The sequence below is a fragment of the Mustela putorius genome, unplaced genomic scaffold (assembly GCF_011764305.1).
Source record: "Mustela putorius furo isolate JIRA1106 unplaced genomic scaffold, ASM1176430v1.1 tig00003901_pilon_pilon_pilon, whole genome shotgun sequence".
NCBI lineage: Eukaryota > Metazoa > Chordata > Mammalia > Carnivora > Mustelidae > Mustela > Mustela putorius.
In genome coordinates, this window is record NW_025422049.1 from 9296823 (window position 1) to 9314256 (window position 17434).

General features: G+C 38.4%; 1 protein-coding gene across 4 annotated transcripts in view; it reads right to left on the reverse strand.

The window, feature by feature from the left end:
- The window catches only part of WDR44 (WD repeat domain 44), an 86123-nt gene that overhangs the window by 37624 nt on the left and 31065 nt on the right, over positions 1-17434 (reverse strand). For 2 of the 4 annotated variants that reach the window (XM_045068247.1, XM_013061241.2), the window contains exons 3-8: positions 11445-11519; positions 8833-8883; positions 4592-5228; positions 4034-4164; positions 2862-2957; positions 389-525 (exon numbers count right to left, since the gene is read on the reverse strand). In XM_045068247.1, the coding sequence (XP_044924182.1) occupies positions 389-525; positions 2862-2957; positions 4034-4164; positions 4592-5228; positions 8833-8883; positions 11445-11519 (1127 nt within the window). The remainder of the gene's footprint in view (positions 1-388; positions 526-2861; positions 2958-4033; positions 4165-4591; positions 5229-8832; positions 8884-11444; positions 11520-17434) is intronic. The other 2 variants (XM_045068248.1, XM_004762101.3) reach the window with 1 other exon arrangement.

The window sequence follows — 17434 nt, forward strand, 5'->3', positions numbered from 1 at the left end:
TCTCACAGTAATGTCAATCACCTCACTCTAAAGCCATTTTCTGACCTACACAGATAATACAATTACAAAATTGTAATACAATTAGGTTTCAGAAACCAGGTCTTCATTTCACATGGTTTTTTACCCTCAAAATGCTTCAATAATGTCATTTTAAAAGAGAAACGAAATACTAAGAGATTTGGGATATATACTGTTCTCCCCCAAGTAACTGTATGCTCTTAAGAGAGAACAATGTTGAATACATAAATTAACTAACTCTATTTTAATCCCCAAATTTAAAAAAAGAAGACTGAGTGAAACCAAATTAGGAACTGTTGTAGTTCATTAACAGAGAAATCTTCAACACTCTAAAATACTACGAATGATAAATAGTAACAATAGGCCATACCTTACATATTCCTTAGTCCTTCTCATGATGTGTAGAGTGAGAGGATTAATACCTGTTGGCAGTTTCTCTTCCGCGAGACTCAAAGGTATTTCTTCTCCAGTATCCAGGTTCTTAATCATGACACTGGCTAAAATTTCCTGAGGTAAAAAATAACACCAAGAGGACCTATAATTTAATTATCTTTTTGAGTCTTCAAAATCCTCAAACATTTAAGCTAAGGACTTTCTAGATACATTCAGTATTGTGTACAGTAATTTTTAACTTTTTTCATGATACACAATCCATACACTGCAAAATGTACTCATTTAAAGTGTGTAATTCAATGATTTTGAGTAAATTCAAAGTTGTGCAACAATCAACTTTATTTAAGAGTATTTCCACTATGTCGAAAAGAAACGCCATACTCATTAAATGTCATACCTCATTCCCTTCTCCTCCCCGCCCCTGGCAATGAGTATTTTACTCTTTGTTTCTATGGTTTGCCTATTCCAGACATTTCATATAAGTAAAGTCATCCTGTATGTGGTCTTTTGTGATTGGCTTCTTTCACTCAGCACCATGTTTTCAAGGTTTGTCCATACTGCAGCATGTGTCAGAACTTCATTCCTTTTAATTTTTTTAAAAGATTTTATTTATTAATTTGACAGAGAGAGACACAGCGAAAGAGGGAACATATGCAGGGGGAGTGGGAGATGGAAAAGCAGGCTCCCTGCTGAGCTGGGAGCCTGATGCGGGGCTTGATCCCAGGTCCTGAACCAAAGGCAGACGCTTAACAACTGAGCCATCCAGGCGCCCCTTCATTCCTTTAAATTGCCAAAAAACAGTCCATGTGGACTGGATATACCACATTTTATTTGTCCATTCATGGGCGATGAACACTTGTGTGGTTTCCACACTTGGCTATTATAAATACTTTTGTACTTTTTTATTTTTTATTTATTTTTATTTTTTTAAAAAGATTTTATTTATTTATTTGACAGACAGAGATCACAAGCAGGCAGAGAGGCAGGCAGAGAGGAGGAAGCAGGCTCCCTGCCAAGCAGAGAGCCCGATGCGGGGCTCGATCCCAGGACTCTGAGATCATGACCTGAGCTGAAGGCAGCGGCTTAACCCACTGAGCCACCCAGGCGCCCCACTTTTGTACTTTTTTAAAAAAGATTTTATTTATCTAACAGAGAGGGGAGGAGAGAGAGCACACAAGCTCAGGCAAGGGGTGAAAGAAGGGCAGAAGGAGAGGGAAACTCCCCGCTGAGCAGGGAGCCCTATGCAGGACTCTTGGGACCATGACCTGAGCCAAAGGCAGACACTTGACTGAGCCACCCAGGCACCCCACTTGTGTACGTTTTCTGGGTAGACATATATTTTCATTTCTATTGGTGTACACATAGGAGTAAAGCTGCTGGATCATGGTAACTCAATGTCTAAGGTTTTGAGGAACTGCCATACTGTTTTCCAAAGTACAATAATTTTTTTAAATGTATCATTTAAAAGAAATGAAAACTGGGGCGCATGGCTGGTTTAGTCGGTGGAGCATGCAGCTTCAATATTGGGGTTGAGTCTGAGCACTACATTGCGTGTAGAGATTACTTTAAAAAAATCTTAAAACAAAACAAAAACAAAACAAAACTAAGATTTTGCTTCAAAAACTTTATTCAGAATTGGCCAATCAATATATACTAAATTTTAACGGTAAGTACTGAGTCTGTATAACACTGTATTATCACCCAGCAAGTATAAAAACATGTAATTATAACATCGAGTTCTTTTTAAGCCCACTCTCTATTAAATTTGGTCTTTGTTCTCAATACATTTTTTCTACCCCATAATGGTATAAAAAAGGTAGTTTTAAGTTAGAGTTACAAGTTCCAAAATATTAAAAAAACAAAAACTGGGGTACCTGGGTGGCTTAGTCAGTTAAGCGTCTGCCTTTGATTCAGGTCATGATCCCAGGGTCCTGGGATTAAGCCTTGAGTCAGGCTCCCTGCTCAGTGGGGAGCCTGCTCCTCTCTCTCCATTTGCTATCTCTGTCTCTCTCTCTCTCAAATAAATAAATAACTAAAATCTTTAAAAACAAAGAAACAAAACCAAAAAAACAACCCCCAAACTGGGATGCCTGGCTGGCTCAGTCAGTAGACCACGTAACTCTTGATTTCAGGGTTGTGAGTTTGAGCCCCACACTGGATGTAGTGCTTATAAATAAGCAAATAAATAAATAAATAGATAAATGTTTAAAAACTAAGAAAATCATCAATTTTTATCTTTTGCTCTACTTTATATTTTTTTGCTTAACAGCAATAAACTTAAAAAAATTTTTTAATCATGGTAAAATATTTTTAGGTTGTATATAGTTCAGCAGTATTAAGCACATTCACAATGCTGTGCAAACATCACCACCATTCATCTTAAGAACTTCTTCATCTTCTCATTATGGTTTTTATATTTTACATTAAGAACAAAACAAATCTAATTATACCTCATCAGTAAGCTCTCTCCCGGAGTTGGACCTAGGTCTCTGAGGGCCCATCACTTCCCCTGCTATGGTCTGCCCATCAGGTGCTTTTCCATTTTCCTAAAATTATGTTATAAACAGAAAGTAGATGGAGTCAATTTCTATAAACACTCAATTATTCATTACCACACATAGCTCTAAAGAATTCCATAATTCACATAATGGAGCCTACTGAAAATTTAAATGAAATACTCCATTTCAGTCCTTTATTATTCCCAACATGCTGAAAAACACTGCTGCCCACGAAATAATGTCTTCGTCTTGAAAGCAAATAAACGTTCCATTTGAACCTGACCCGAAAGCAGTTCTCTATTAGCAGAATGCCAGCACTAAGAGTGCCATTAATCAGGGTTATACTTGTGCTTATCTCAAAGGCAGGGATTGGCAAACCTTTTCTATAAAGAACCAGATAGTAAATGTTTTAGGCTTTCTGCTTCACATATTCCTTTTTTTTCCCCTTATAATTCTTTAAAAATGTAAAGCCTATTCTTAGTTCAGGGACTCTACAAAAACACACTACTGCCAGTCTCTGTGCTAAGGCTATGACAAGACTGAAGTGCCATATCTCCCCGTTTGCTAACCTGTCCCTACCACAGCTACCACAGAAGTAAGCTTTCAGTCCCAGAAATTGGGCTATGGTAAAAATTCATGCTATCAGGTGCTTTCTATTGCTTCATATATAGATATATAGCCTATATATGAAGGTTTTGTTTCATGATTAGGTAGAGGATATTATAAATAAAAGTCCTCAATTTTGACCATCACAGGTAAGGTAAATGAAGACTAGAGTTGATGTTTATTAACAATATAATAATATTACAAATAGCAGCATCTTTCATTTTTTTGATTGCCTACTGCATGCCAAGTACTTGGTATACTTCAGCTCATTTCGTCCTTGCAAGACAACTTCCAAGGAAGGTTTTTCCATCATTTTATCAATGGGACATCTGAAACTCAGATATTAAATAGTTTGTTAGAATCACCTAGCTATGCAGTAGCAGAGCTAAAAAAGGGGTTTAAGAAGGCCAGATTTTAAGGACAAGGAAATATTCTGCCTGGAGAAGGTTCAACAAGCAACAAACTGGACAGCTATCGAAAGTTAAAGCCTCTATCAAATATAACATGAATTCACCAACCTGGGCAGTAACTACTTTATCTCCACTGGTAGCACTTGCCAAGTCAAGAGAGGGCTGGGAATCCTTGACTGTATTCTCTGAAGGCATGTTCGAACTTAGGAGAGGATCAGATGCAATATTCTCTTTGGGAACTGCAAAGACGACGATGATAATAATAATGAGGAGGAGGATAATGGCAATAACTAGTATCTATACAGGACCTTATATAGAGCTTGAAAAGTGTTTTAACCTTTGTCTGATTCTTACCAACAATCCCATGAGGAAAGTGGTTTTATTACTCTCATTTTATATATGGAGAAACCAGGGTTCAAACAAGTCATTTCAATTCCTCTTAAGTCTCCCATAGTAACAGATTTTAAAGTTTGAAGTCTACTAAAATGTTAGAACATAGTTACTACCAATGTAAACATTCTCACCTTTCATCACTAAAATAACTTTTAAAACTTGGGCATGGTCATGATGTGGTTGTATAAAGCATAAACTGAAACAAAACCAGAAAGTCAGAGTTTCAACTCCAGAATCTCTCCACAAAAAGTTCTTTCTCAGTTAAATACTTGCCATCTAGATCAGGCGTTTTAAGGGCCTCAAACTCCAATTCACTTTTCTTTTTTCTTGGTGGCGGAGCAGGCCGAGACGGAGGTGGGGGTCTCGGAGGCGGGAAGTTAGCTGGAGGGGGAGGGCGCGCTGGAACAGGCTTCTTTGTGCTAGCCACAATGTCAGGCTCTGGAGTGAGCTGTCTAGGGGGTTTGGCAGGAGCCACTTCTTCCATGGCAGCAAAATCTTTAGCAGATGAAGAGTCTGAGGACACAGGTTCTAGAACCTCACTTCCTTTGACTTCCATGGCTTCCTTGTTCAATACTTCTGTTTCCGTTTCAGGCACATGATGTGGCTCAGTTGAACTTACTTCAGTTAACTTAGTGATTTCATCTACTGACTTCTCATAGGATTCATCAGAAGGAAAATGTCTTTTTGATTTTAATTCAGTTTCTTCTGTTGCATTCTGACTCTCTGCCTTTTTGGAATCTTCCTGCAGTACTTGATCTATGGCTAATAGTCCAGGTATATTGCTAAGATCTGTTCCAGCCACGACAGAACTGGCAGTAGCCTGGTCAGAGTGCCCTTTTCCTTTAGAATCTGAGGAGTCATCTTCCAGGTGTAGTACTTTCTGAGTCTCCTCTATAATACTTTCAATAATCTGATGAAAGGTTAAAAAAAAAACAGCTTTAAAAAAATGAGGCTATTTACAAGAACACAACAGCTAACCATTTACATAGTTCTTACTATGTGCCAGGGAATGTTCTTAACACTTTACATTTTTAATCTTTTTTTTTTAAGATTTTATTTATTTGACAGAGAGAGAGAGAGAGGTCACAAGTAGGCAGAGAGGCAGGCAGAGAGAGAAGAGGAAGCTGGCTCCCTGCTGAGCAGAGAGCCTGATGTGGGGCTTGATCCCAGGACCCTGAGATGATGACCTGAGCCAAAGGCAGAGGCTTAACCCACTGAGCCACCCCGGCGCCCCTACATTTTTAATCTTCACAAATAACCATATGCGATTGCATTCTTAATATCATCATTACACAAATGAAGGAACAAAGGCATAGAGGGATCAAGTGATTTGTCCCAAGACACAGAGCTTGTAAGCGATGAAGTTGGCAAAAATCCTGGGAGTTTGGTTCCAGAATCTGAACTTTTAGCCATTATAATAGGGAATCTGTTAGCATGTATAATCACAAAGTTCAACCAACCTTGTAAAATAAAGTTCAGACCTAAATTTACATTCAGACTCTTCATGTCATTCTTCATTTACATATTTATGCCAAGTTAGTTCCAGTAACAACCTACTGCTTTGAGCCTAGTTAACAAAACCATAAGACTCAAAACCACCTAGCACAAAGAATTGTTTACTTCTGAACTCAAGCCTAAGACAGAAAAAGCCAGCAGATGCAGGGAGATTAACATTCTTAAACAAACTACACGTAATATTGCACCATTCAGAGAAGCGGCAGGACCACGAAAAGAGTTCAAACCCTCAGCTCACCTTGGCCTTTCCCTTTTTATTTCTTCTCTGTAGCTGAAACTTAAAGATGGGGTTTCTATATGTTCTACCAACATTTAAAAGAAAAGGTATTTTCTACCCAGTACTGTCATTATTACCACATAAAATCTCTCAGTCCACTTATATTTCCACCATGCCCAACTACGGATGACTTCTGCTTTCTCAATTCCTTGGCTCCAGAAAGTTAACAGGACGTATCACAGAGCCATCCTGATCTCGCTTACCACAAATTCTTGCTGACTTGAACCCAACATAACTGCTGCTCAATAATATTCCTCTCTGATTTCCCAGCATAGTCTACATAATTTTTCTCAACCTTCAAATTTTTACCTTAGTCTTTAAAAAAAAAAAAAAAAAAAGATTTATCCGAGAGAGAGAGAGAGAGAGAGAGAGAACATAAGCTGGGGGGGGGGGGGAGGGAGGGAGAGTGGCAGGCAGAGAGAGGGGGAGAGGGAGAAGCAGGCTCCCCACTGAGCAAGGAGCCCAACATGGGGCTGGATCCCAGGGCCACCTGAGTGGAAAGCAGTCACTTAACCAACTGAGCCCCCCAGGCGCCTCTTATCTTAGTTTTGATCACACTTTTAACACAGGAATATTAACTAGGATCCACCTACTTTGTCAATTAGGTGGTTACTGAGCACTGAGTACCTCAGTGATAACAGAAGCCAGTGGGTTTAAGAATGAGTAAGAGGTGACAACATAGAGATAGTCAGCACAACCCATGTTTTCAAAAGGCTTGACTATAAATGGAAGAGGCTGCAAGAAAGTGACCCAGCATTTTCACAAGCTGAGGGGAAGGAGCCAATGTAAAGTAAGATAACAAAGTTCTGGAGAACAAAAGAAAGAGGGTCTATTGTGTATTAGGCCTGCACACATATTTTCTATTTAATCATCACACAGGCCTTGAGATAGCTAGATTATCTCCCTTCTATACAAACAAGAATCTGAGGTAAAGGCATTAGGAATTTTGACCAAGAAAAAAAATTTTGTCCAAGGTCCTACAGCTAGTAAACTACAAAGTCGAATCTGAAATCCAGGTTTTCCCCAAAAATCCAGTGTTTTTTATATTATACCATGCTACTTTGGACAGAAAAAAAAATACTATATTCTCAGACTTGAAAAAGAGGCAAAAGATAAAAATGAATTTGCAGACAAGGGAAGTGAGAGCAGAAACGGTTTAAATTCAGGCTTCTTAGTCTCTAATGTCTTCCTGCAGTCAGAAACAAGGTTATCTGCTGAAAGTGAACAGGATACATGTGGGCGCAGTGAGCATGAAGTGACTGTAAAGGTCTGAAATGCATAATGGAAAGGCTAATGCCAGAAGAGGGGTTAAAATGAGGTAAAAAACCATAAGTCTTCCCCAATCCCTTATCCCTTCACTAAACTTGTATCAGTCTTACCATTCACTAGAGTATGAACTATAATATAAACACAAAGTAGTATATGGGCTAGCTCTTTCTATATATTCTCCATAGCAGATATTAGCTTTTGAAACACAAGGCCCATATTTTCCCCCTCTCCACAAGCCCTCATGGCACCTACGTGTGGTGCCTAACCCTGTAATTTTTATTTTCTGGGCTTCAGGAAGAAGCAAGCAGGGAAAGACCAAAAGAACAGTGAGAATCAAGACCAACATAGATTGGGACTTCAAGATCAAAAGTTTTTGCACAGCAAAGGAAATAGTCAACAAAACCTAACGACAACTGACAGAATGGGAGAAGGTATCTGCAAGCGACATATTGGATAAAAAGGGCTAGTATCCAAAATCTATAAAGAACTTATCAAACTCAACACCCAAAGAACAAATAATCCCATCCATAAATGGGTAGAAGGCATGAACAGACATTTCTGCGAAGAAGATATCCAAATGGCCAACAGACACATGAAAAAGTGCTCAGCATCACTCAGTATCAGGGAAATCCAAATCAAAACCTCAATGAGATGCCACCTCACACCAGTCAGAATGGCTAAAATTAACAAGTCAGGAAATGACAGATGTTGGTGAGGATGCAACACTGTTGGTGGGAATCCCAGCTGGTGAAGCCACTCTGGATAACAGCATGGAGCTTCCTCAGAAAGCTAAAAATAGAGCTACTCTATGACCCAGCAATTGCACTACTGAGTATTTACTCCAAAGATACAAACATAGTGATGTGAAGGGGCATGTGCACCCCAAGGTTTCTAACAGCATGTCCACAATAGCCAAACTGGAAAGAACCTAGAATTCTATCGACAGATCAATGGATAAAGAAAATGTGGTGTGTGTATGCATGTGTATATATGTGTGTACACACACACACACACACACAAATATTATGCAGCCATCAAAAAAGAAATGAACTTTTGCCATTTTCAAGATGTGGATGGAACTAGAGGTTATTATGCTAAGTGAAATAAGTCAATCAGAGAAAGATAACTATCATCCGATCTCACTGATATGAAGAATTTGAGAAACAAGACAAAGGATCATAGAGGAAGGGAAGGGAAAATGAAGCAAGACCAAACCAGAGAGGGAGACAAACCTTAATCTCAGGAAACAAACTGAGGATTGCTGGAGCAGAAGGGGGTGGAGGGGGATGGGGTGGCTGGATGATGGACATTGGGGAGCGTTTGTGTAGTGGTGAGCTCTGTGTATTGTGTAAGACTGATAAATCACACACCTGTACCCCTGAAACAAATAATACATTATATGTTAATTTAAAAAAATAGAAGAGGAAAAAAGACACACTAACAGGGGACATACCCTCTTATCTTCCCTTCTCATCTTCTGTGATACGAACTCCATCACTTCACCCTTTGTATTACAAAAGAATTATCATATTCTCCCCTTGACATACTTCCAAAATGTACTTTCTTTAAACTAAAAGGATCTCTATGGCAAATGGTGCTTGAGTCAGTCCCCAAATTGTTTTATTGTTTATATTTAATAAAGGCATAATGAACATAATGACAAATGAAATTTAAAAAAAGAGACCAACATAGAGATAAACATGTTAAAGCAACTGTTAGCTCCACAACAACCCCCCTGCTTCAAAAAACTGATTTTCCAGTGACTATAAAACCAGATGTTTTAGAATGATATAAGAGGCATTCCCATAGTTTGGCCCTAAGCTGGGGCTCTAGTCTCATCTGCAACCATTCTGCTCATTTTCTCTTCCCCATGCCTTTGGTTATGCCTTTCAACTCTCACCCCTGCCTGTGTAAATCTTATCCATTCATCAAGAACCAGCTCAGACGTTACTTCCTCCATGAGGTCTTCCCCATTCCTATCCTCAAGCAGGAAGTTAAGTCTCCCTTTCTGTTCTTATTACAGTTTTGTAAGTTTATATAAACACTTTACATTCAGTTTTGTGTTTAACTAATTGCCTCTACTAAAACATAATAAGCTCCTGGAGACAGGGACTATGTCCTGCCTGGAGCAGTGTATATTCCCACAGCCTTTATCATTCAGATGTGATACTTAAATCAACTGAAAAGACTAGAACTTAAAGTGAGACTTAGCCTTAAGCTTCACTCAACTGTTCCATAATGTTTACTATTTTTTCAGTTTCTAAAGTCTCCTTAAAAATCACCTTTTTTGAACACTATTATTTATCCTAAAAAAAAATTCTTAAGAAGGAAAAGAAGAACTCTAGTGGAAAAAATAGAAACATTTCAAGTTTTCAACAATAAAAATGGCTAGATGCCTTGTAATACATTAGACAGAAACTGACATTATCAGATGAAAATTGAATACTGAAATTGTGTAGAAATATGATGAAAACTAATAATAGTAAGAGGAAAAAGTAAAATACAGAATTCTTTCTACACTATTATTAAGCAAAGAAAACCAAAAAAACAAAAATGCATGCAAATGCGTGAGAGGAATGCTGAAAGGAATGCTGAAAAATTAAGACCACTGTTACAGTGTAGAACTGTGGGCAACTTCTGATCTAAAAAGGAAAAAAATGGTATTAGTTTTGTTGTCTTATTTATGCTGATACACAATACCATTTCTCCCCCCAAAATTCCTTTTAAAGGAAAAAAGCTGATCAATATTAAAATATAGAGTCCAATGGGGCACCTGGGTCTCTCAGTTGGTTCAGCATCAGACTCTTTTTTTTTTTTTTAAACTTTATTTATTTATTTGTCAGAGAGGAAGACAGAGAGAGGACAGCAAGAGGAATGGCAGACAGGAGAAGCAGGCCCCCTGGCAAGCAAGGCATCCACTGTGGGACTTGATCCCAGGACCCTGGCATCATGACCCTGACCTGAAGGCAGACGCTCAACTGACTGAGCCACTCAGGCATTCCTCAGCATCTGACTCTTGATTTTGGCCCAGATCATGATCTCAGGGTTGTGGAATTGGGCTCCATGCTGGGCATGGAGTCTGCTTAAGATTGGCTCTCTCTCTCTGCTCCTCCCCACTCTTTCTCCCTCCCTAATAAATAAAATAAAATAACACTTAAAATATGGAGTTCATTAAATTTATAAATTCCATAAGGGAAGAACAATGGATCTTCATCGAGGGTGATCTGGCCTAGTACTCCTTCCCAGAATTCCGGTGATGTCTGTAGGACATTTTTAGTTGTCACGGTAGGGTGCAGGTAGGGAGGAATCTACTGATGTCTAGTGGGTAGAAGCCAGGGACGCTGCTAAATATCCTATGATGCACAGAAAAGTGTCTCCTTCCCTCCGCAATAAAAAATAATTCAGCCCAAAGTGTTACTATTGAGCAACTCTGGGACAGAGAATGTGTCATGTTCCTTGTCTCCAGAAACCCACTGACTAATAAGCGGCCAGAGGCCCAGAAAGTACTCATAAGAAGTATAACTGAATGAACACAAGGCATCCTTTCTCCTCGGGTTTTCTCCTGATTCTATGAACTACCCATTGTCAAAATTTTTATCTTGTGCTCAGTCTCTTCTAGTAAACTGAACTCTAAAGCTTTAAAGCATTAATTCTTTAAAAGGTATCAAAGGCATTATCAGAGTAATGACTTCTTGTAACCTCTAGCTCCTAAAGACATCAGAATTTGCTGCACTGAGCTTTTCAAAACCTTTTAAACTCTGGGTAGTAACTTCAAGAATAGCCACAGCTTATTCTATAAAAAACAGAGCATAAAAATAAAAATACATTACAAAACATTTTTCAAAATATTGTTTAAAGGAACAATGATAGACTAGTTTGCTTCTGAAATGACCTCTAAAAAGTCTGATGTGTCTTTAATCTCAAACTCAAGATTCAAAGAACATTTACTGAACATCTGCCAAGTACACAGCACTGTACTAAAATGATATAGAAAGTTTTCCACTTTAAATACAACATATACATATGACATCTGTTAAACTAATACTGGCATTATATCTTACCAACCTTTTTAGACACATCTTGTTTGAGTTCTTGCACAGGAGACTCATTTCCAACTTGGTGTGCAGTGTTCTCAGTTTCCTATATTAAAAAGAAAAGAAAAACAGATCAAATGATGACTTCTTTAAAATTCTGCTTAAGATGGGTACAAATTAGAAAACACAGCATTAATAAAGCAAAGGCCCATAAAGGGCTTAGATGTTTGTCTGAGGAAGATGGCCAGGTATTTTATGCTAAGCAGGAAAATGTGATTTGTATAAGGTTACTACTGGTCAGCAATTTTTGGTATTTTTTTTAAAGATTTTATTTATTTATTTGACAGAGAGAGATCACAAGCAGGCAGAGAGGCTGGCAGAGAGAGAGAGAGAGAGAGAGAGAAGGAAGCAGGCTCCCCACTGAGCGAAGAGCCCGATGCAGGATTCCATCCCAGGACCCCGAGATCATGACCTGAGGCTTAACCCACTGAGCCACCCAGGCACCCAATTTTCGGATTTCTATGGCAATAAGTTATTTTCCTATAACTGTGCCCATCTTTTTAACATTAAGAACCATACAGGAAGGTAAAAACTACTGAGTACCTCTGTAGTTTAAAAAGATGGAGGATTTTTTAAAAAAAGGATGAAGGATTTAAAGCAAGAATCAGAATTCCTATTTTTCCCAGAGTATTGCTCCATAAATATGCATAAATATAAAAGTACATTATGTAAAAAACCACATTCAGAGAACAGTTTTCTTAAAAATGCTACATGCTTTAGATGAAAGGAATCAAGACAACAGAAGTTAAATAAAGTCCTCCAAACAGTAACAGATGAAAATTAAACCCACCAAAAATACATATATATCTACGTATACATTCATATACACATACGTACATATATATATATATTTGGGAGGTCAGACAACGTAGAAATGGGTATGGCTTTTCTGCTGGGAAAAAAATTCTGGTAAAATAAGACAATTACACATTTGCAAATGTAAACATAGTATTTGTCTCCATTCTAAAATGTCATTATGTTTACAGAAGTATAGCAATTTGAATGCTATTAATGATGCTGAGAAAAGAAAACTTTTCATAATTCTTGGTACACATGATTGAGTCAGAGAAGGTCACAATAACCATTTTTGACAGATAAGCAACCCAAGGCACATAACGATGTACATATGAAGGTAGCACTTATACAAGTATTCGGATATGATCATGATAAGTGATGTGATAAAATTACTCCAGATCAACATAATGCTGAAGATTTAATGAGTTAGAGACATTTCCTTAGGATTTCCGATATCTTCAAGCTGAAAAGTTGTTTCATGGAGTTTAAAGTGTCAGGTTAAAAAAATCCTAACTCTACCACAACCCATGAAGGCCTACATCTTTGACACCTTCTGTATTTCTCATCTCCCTTGGCCACCATAACCCTACAATCACACTGTGGCCAACTGGATGGTTTTTTACCGCCTTAGGGTGACAGCTCACGTGTTATCACATTAGAAAAACCTTCCCTGACCACCTTAAAATATCCTTACCTGCTTAACTTTCTATCACATTATCTATATTTTCCATTTCTTCATCGTACTTATCTCCATCTGAAACGACCCTGTTAACTTGCTTATTTTTTTTTTTATCTCTTCCCTGCCCGGCTAGAATGTAAGCTCCATGAGAGCAGGGGCTGTGCTCTGTCTACCACTATGTACCCAGCACCTAAAGCAGTGCCAGGAAAGGTAAGCATTTGCTAAATGAATGCTGAATAATGCGTGGCTCTGGCATTTCTTTAGTAAATACACATACCTTAAGTTTATGTATCTTTAATTAAATTCTGGTTTTAAACTAAAAGAAAAAGAACTCTGATCAAAACCAATTAGGTAAGATAATATTGATAAGATGAAGGACAGAGAATACTTGAAAGGCTGATGGTCATCAAGTACAGTTAATGCATATTAGAGAACCAGCTTCAACTATCTTACGAATTAAGTACATTTATACAATTATCCTCCAATAACTGTTCATTAGTAGGAAAATCAGAAGCACTATACAACATTAATTCCATGGGTATGTTCCCTAAATTAAACCTAGCAAACATACACACTAATAATTCCTGTGCCTCAATTTAATTTGTTTGAATTAAGTACTTACAACCATCACAGATTAACATTGTCACACTGATCAAAACTGCCAAGCAGTGGTGAGACTTCTATTTTATCTAGCTTTAACAAAACTCTCCTGGACTTTGAACCTTTGAAAGGTATCAACCTCTATAAGGTAAACTGCGGTTAAGTCACAAGTTTAATGGAGTGATATGGCACCTACCAGAGGATCTAATTTCTAGAGAAGTTCATCAGAAGGTTTCTTAGTAAAACCTGATCCAGCACATATATAGTCAGCTGTGATTCTCTCTCAGGTATGTCTAAGGTTCAGGTCTTTCCCCTAGCACCCTGATCAGGCTGTGGAGGTAAAGCAATGGAAGCCAAGAGTGTGTCTGCAGACAACCAACACCAACTAGAAGTTCAGACATGCCTCAGTTATTACCTCCTTCAGAAGATGCGCTGCTGCATTACCAAAGCACAAGGCCTACCAAATCCCAGCTTCCCACCATCAGGCCATTGCTTTAACCCATGCCTATCACAACCCCAGGAATAGATTTCCTTAAGAGGTATAGTTGGGGGAGGGGTGGTGCATAGGTGGTGGCTCAGCTGGTTTAAACATCTGCCTTCAGCTCAGGTCATAATCTCAAGGCCTTGGGACTGAGTCCTGCATCCTGCTCCATGCTCAGTGGGGAGTCTGCTTCTCCCTCATACTTTGTCCCTTCCCCGCATCCACCCTCCCACCCTGATCATGCTCTCTTTCTCAAATAAATAAATAAAACCTAAAAAAAAAAAAAGAGGTATGGTAGGATCATTCAGTGTCTAGCAATTCAGTCCATGGTTTCCCTCCATCTCTGTTGGATATTAGAAAGCCACTTGTACCCTCCTCATAGTACTCAGTTCTACAGTTTGAGCTTTTTAATTTTAATGAGCACATCCAATAAAAGACTAATCATTTTAACAAATAATTTGTACAAGAGTAATCTATACCTGGGGTGCCTGGGTGGCTCAGTCTGTTAAGTGTCTGCTTGGGCTCAGGTCATGATCCCAGGGTCCAGGGATCGAGTCCTGCATCTGACTCCCAGCTCAGCAGAGAGCCTGCTTCTCTCTCTTCCTCCAGTGCTCCCCCTCCTTGTGCTCTGTCAAATAAATAAAATCTTTTTTTAAAAAAGATTTTATTTATTTATTTGGCAGGCAGAGATCACAAGTAGGCAGAGAGGCAGGCGGGGGGGGGGGGTGGGGTGGGGGCAGGGAAGCAGGCTCCCCGCCCAGCAGAGAGCCTGATTCGGAACTCGATCCCAGGACCCTGAGATCATGACCCGAGCCGAAGGCAGAGGCTTTAACCGACTGAGCCACCCAGGTGCCCCAAATAAATAAGATCTTTAAAAAAAAGTAATCTACACTCTAGGAGATTTTCATTATTATCTACTAAAGAACAGTAAGCTCAAAATGTCAGTTATTAAAAAATTCAGGTCACTTCTAGTTCTTACTAGTGAGGAAGGGGAAGCTATTAACAGCAACTGAAGTAAAATTTTATGTATTTACTTAACTTTTTAAAAGTTTATTTATTGTTTTTATTTTTTGTTAACCTTTACCCCCAGTGTGGGGCTCCAACTCATGATTCTCAGATCAAGCCAAGAGTCGCATGCTCTTCTGACTGAAGCAGTTACATGCCCCAAAAGTGAAATTAAAAAAAATATTTTAGGGGCGCCTGGGTGGCTCAGTCATTAAGCCTCTGCCTTCGGCTCAGGTCATAATCCCAAGGTCCTGGGTTCAAGCCCCACATCGGGCTCTCTGCTCAGCGGAAGCCTGCTTCTCCTTCTCCCACTCCCCCTGCTTGTGTCCCTCTCTGGCTGTGTCCCTCTCTGTCAGATAAATAAAATCTTAAAAAAAAATAAAAAATAAATAAAAAAACATTTTATTTAGAGACATGACCTCTACTCTCTTTTGCTGCGAAGAGGAAAAAAGAAAAACAACCAAGAATAATTCTTAAAATAGTGGTCATGTCCATCCATCAATTCCTATCAACACAGATCCTTTGTCCAAGTCTCAAGTCGTGACATTCTAAATGCCTCTTAACAGCTCTCCCTGCACTTAGTCTCTTTCCTCCAAACTATCTCCCACCCTTCCACCTTTCCCCCAGCCAAAAAACTCTGAAGGGCACAACTGTTAAGACATATAAAAATTGACTTTTAAAATGTCTTGCTTCAAAATTTTAAAGCCAAGAGTTTTTTTTTTTTTTTAAGGATTTTATTTATCGGAAAGTGGGGGATAGGGGAGAAAGGGACAAGTTGACTCCATACAGAGCCCTGGCTCAATCATGACCTGAACAGAAACCAAAAGTTGGAAGCTTAACTGACTGAGCCACCCAGGTATTCCAAAGCCCAGAGTTCTTAAACTGACATTTGAGGTTCATCAAATCTGCCCCCACTTTACTTTTCCATCATTTCACTGATGAAACATTTATATAGGTCACACCAGCTTTTCAATGTTCCCAGCAAATTCTATACTTTTGCATATTAATGAGCTTATGCTATTGCCTAACATATAATGCTTTCCCAATTTTTCTCTATCTGCCTACGCAGTTCTCTCCCAATTTTCAAAGCCAGCCCAAGTTCTTCCTCCTTCCTGAAAACTTTTCTTTGCAATTCCAGGTACCCATGCTCTCTCCTGTTGTTCTATCACCTCCTTCCTCTTCCAAACTGCTTGGAGCACTTAAAGTGTACTCTATTCTACAAACGCCAATACCTCATATACATCCCTCTTCTGTGAGACTGTAAAATCAGAAAAAAATCAGGACTATACCAAATCTGTCTTTGGACTGCTTAATATCAATAGATACGCTGTTATACATGATATGCACTCAATAGTCTGAGTACATTCATACCATAGACTACTATTTAATAAAAAGGAATAAACTGTTGATACAAGCAACAATTTGGCTCACAATCCTTTGAGTCAGTCTCAAAAGGTCACACACTATATAATTACATTTATAGGATATTCTCAAATGACAAGATTACCGGAATGGAAAACAGCTTAGTGGCTGCCTGGGGTTAGGGATAATGTGAGGGAGGGGGTGGGCGTGACTTTATAAAAGGGTGGCACAAGGGAGATCTTTATCATGATGAAATAGATCTGCACCTTGTGGTGGTAGTTACACAAATATATATATATGTAATAAACTGAAGCAAAACCATACATTCATATTGTACCAATGTTAAATTTCTGATTTTGATATGGTACTATAATTAAGATATAACCACTGGGTGAAATGCATGACAGATACACAGGAGTTCTCTGTACTCTGTTCGCAGCTTCTTATAATCTGTAATTATTTCAAAATAAAAAGTAAAAAAGAACACCATCCAACATTTTTTTTTACTAAATATGTATATTTTCTAATTTTATTCAAGTTAAGCACAATCTATAATTACTGAGACAAAGTAAATTTCGCAAACCTATTTTTTTTTCTTGCAAACCTATTTCTTTTTTTTTTCTCGCAAACCTATTTCTTATAACCTATAAATATCTTAGAGCTAAGTGGCTTTTAAAACGTATAGGCATAAACAGCAATTGTCTCTGGGTGTGGGGACTGGGAAGTGGAGGATGAGGAATGGGAGAGAAGCTACATTTTCAACCATCTACTTTTTGTACTGAGAAGATTTTAACCATGTCAGGAATTATTTTTAAAAACTGTTTTCATCAAATAGAGTAAATACGAGAACTTTTATTAAAAAATATAAGGAATGAAGAACACCCTTAAACACTCAGTTTAAGAAAAAGAACATTACCATTAGCTTTCAACCTCTTGCATATCCTTCTTCATTTTTATTACATTCTTTCCCCCCAGAGATGTCGGATCCCTTGAATTTTGTGTTTATCATCGCTTGCCGTTCTTTACAGTTTTACCAGGT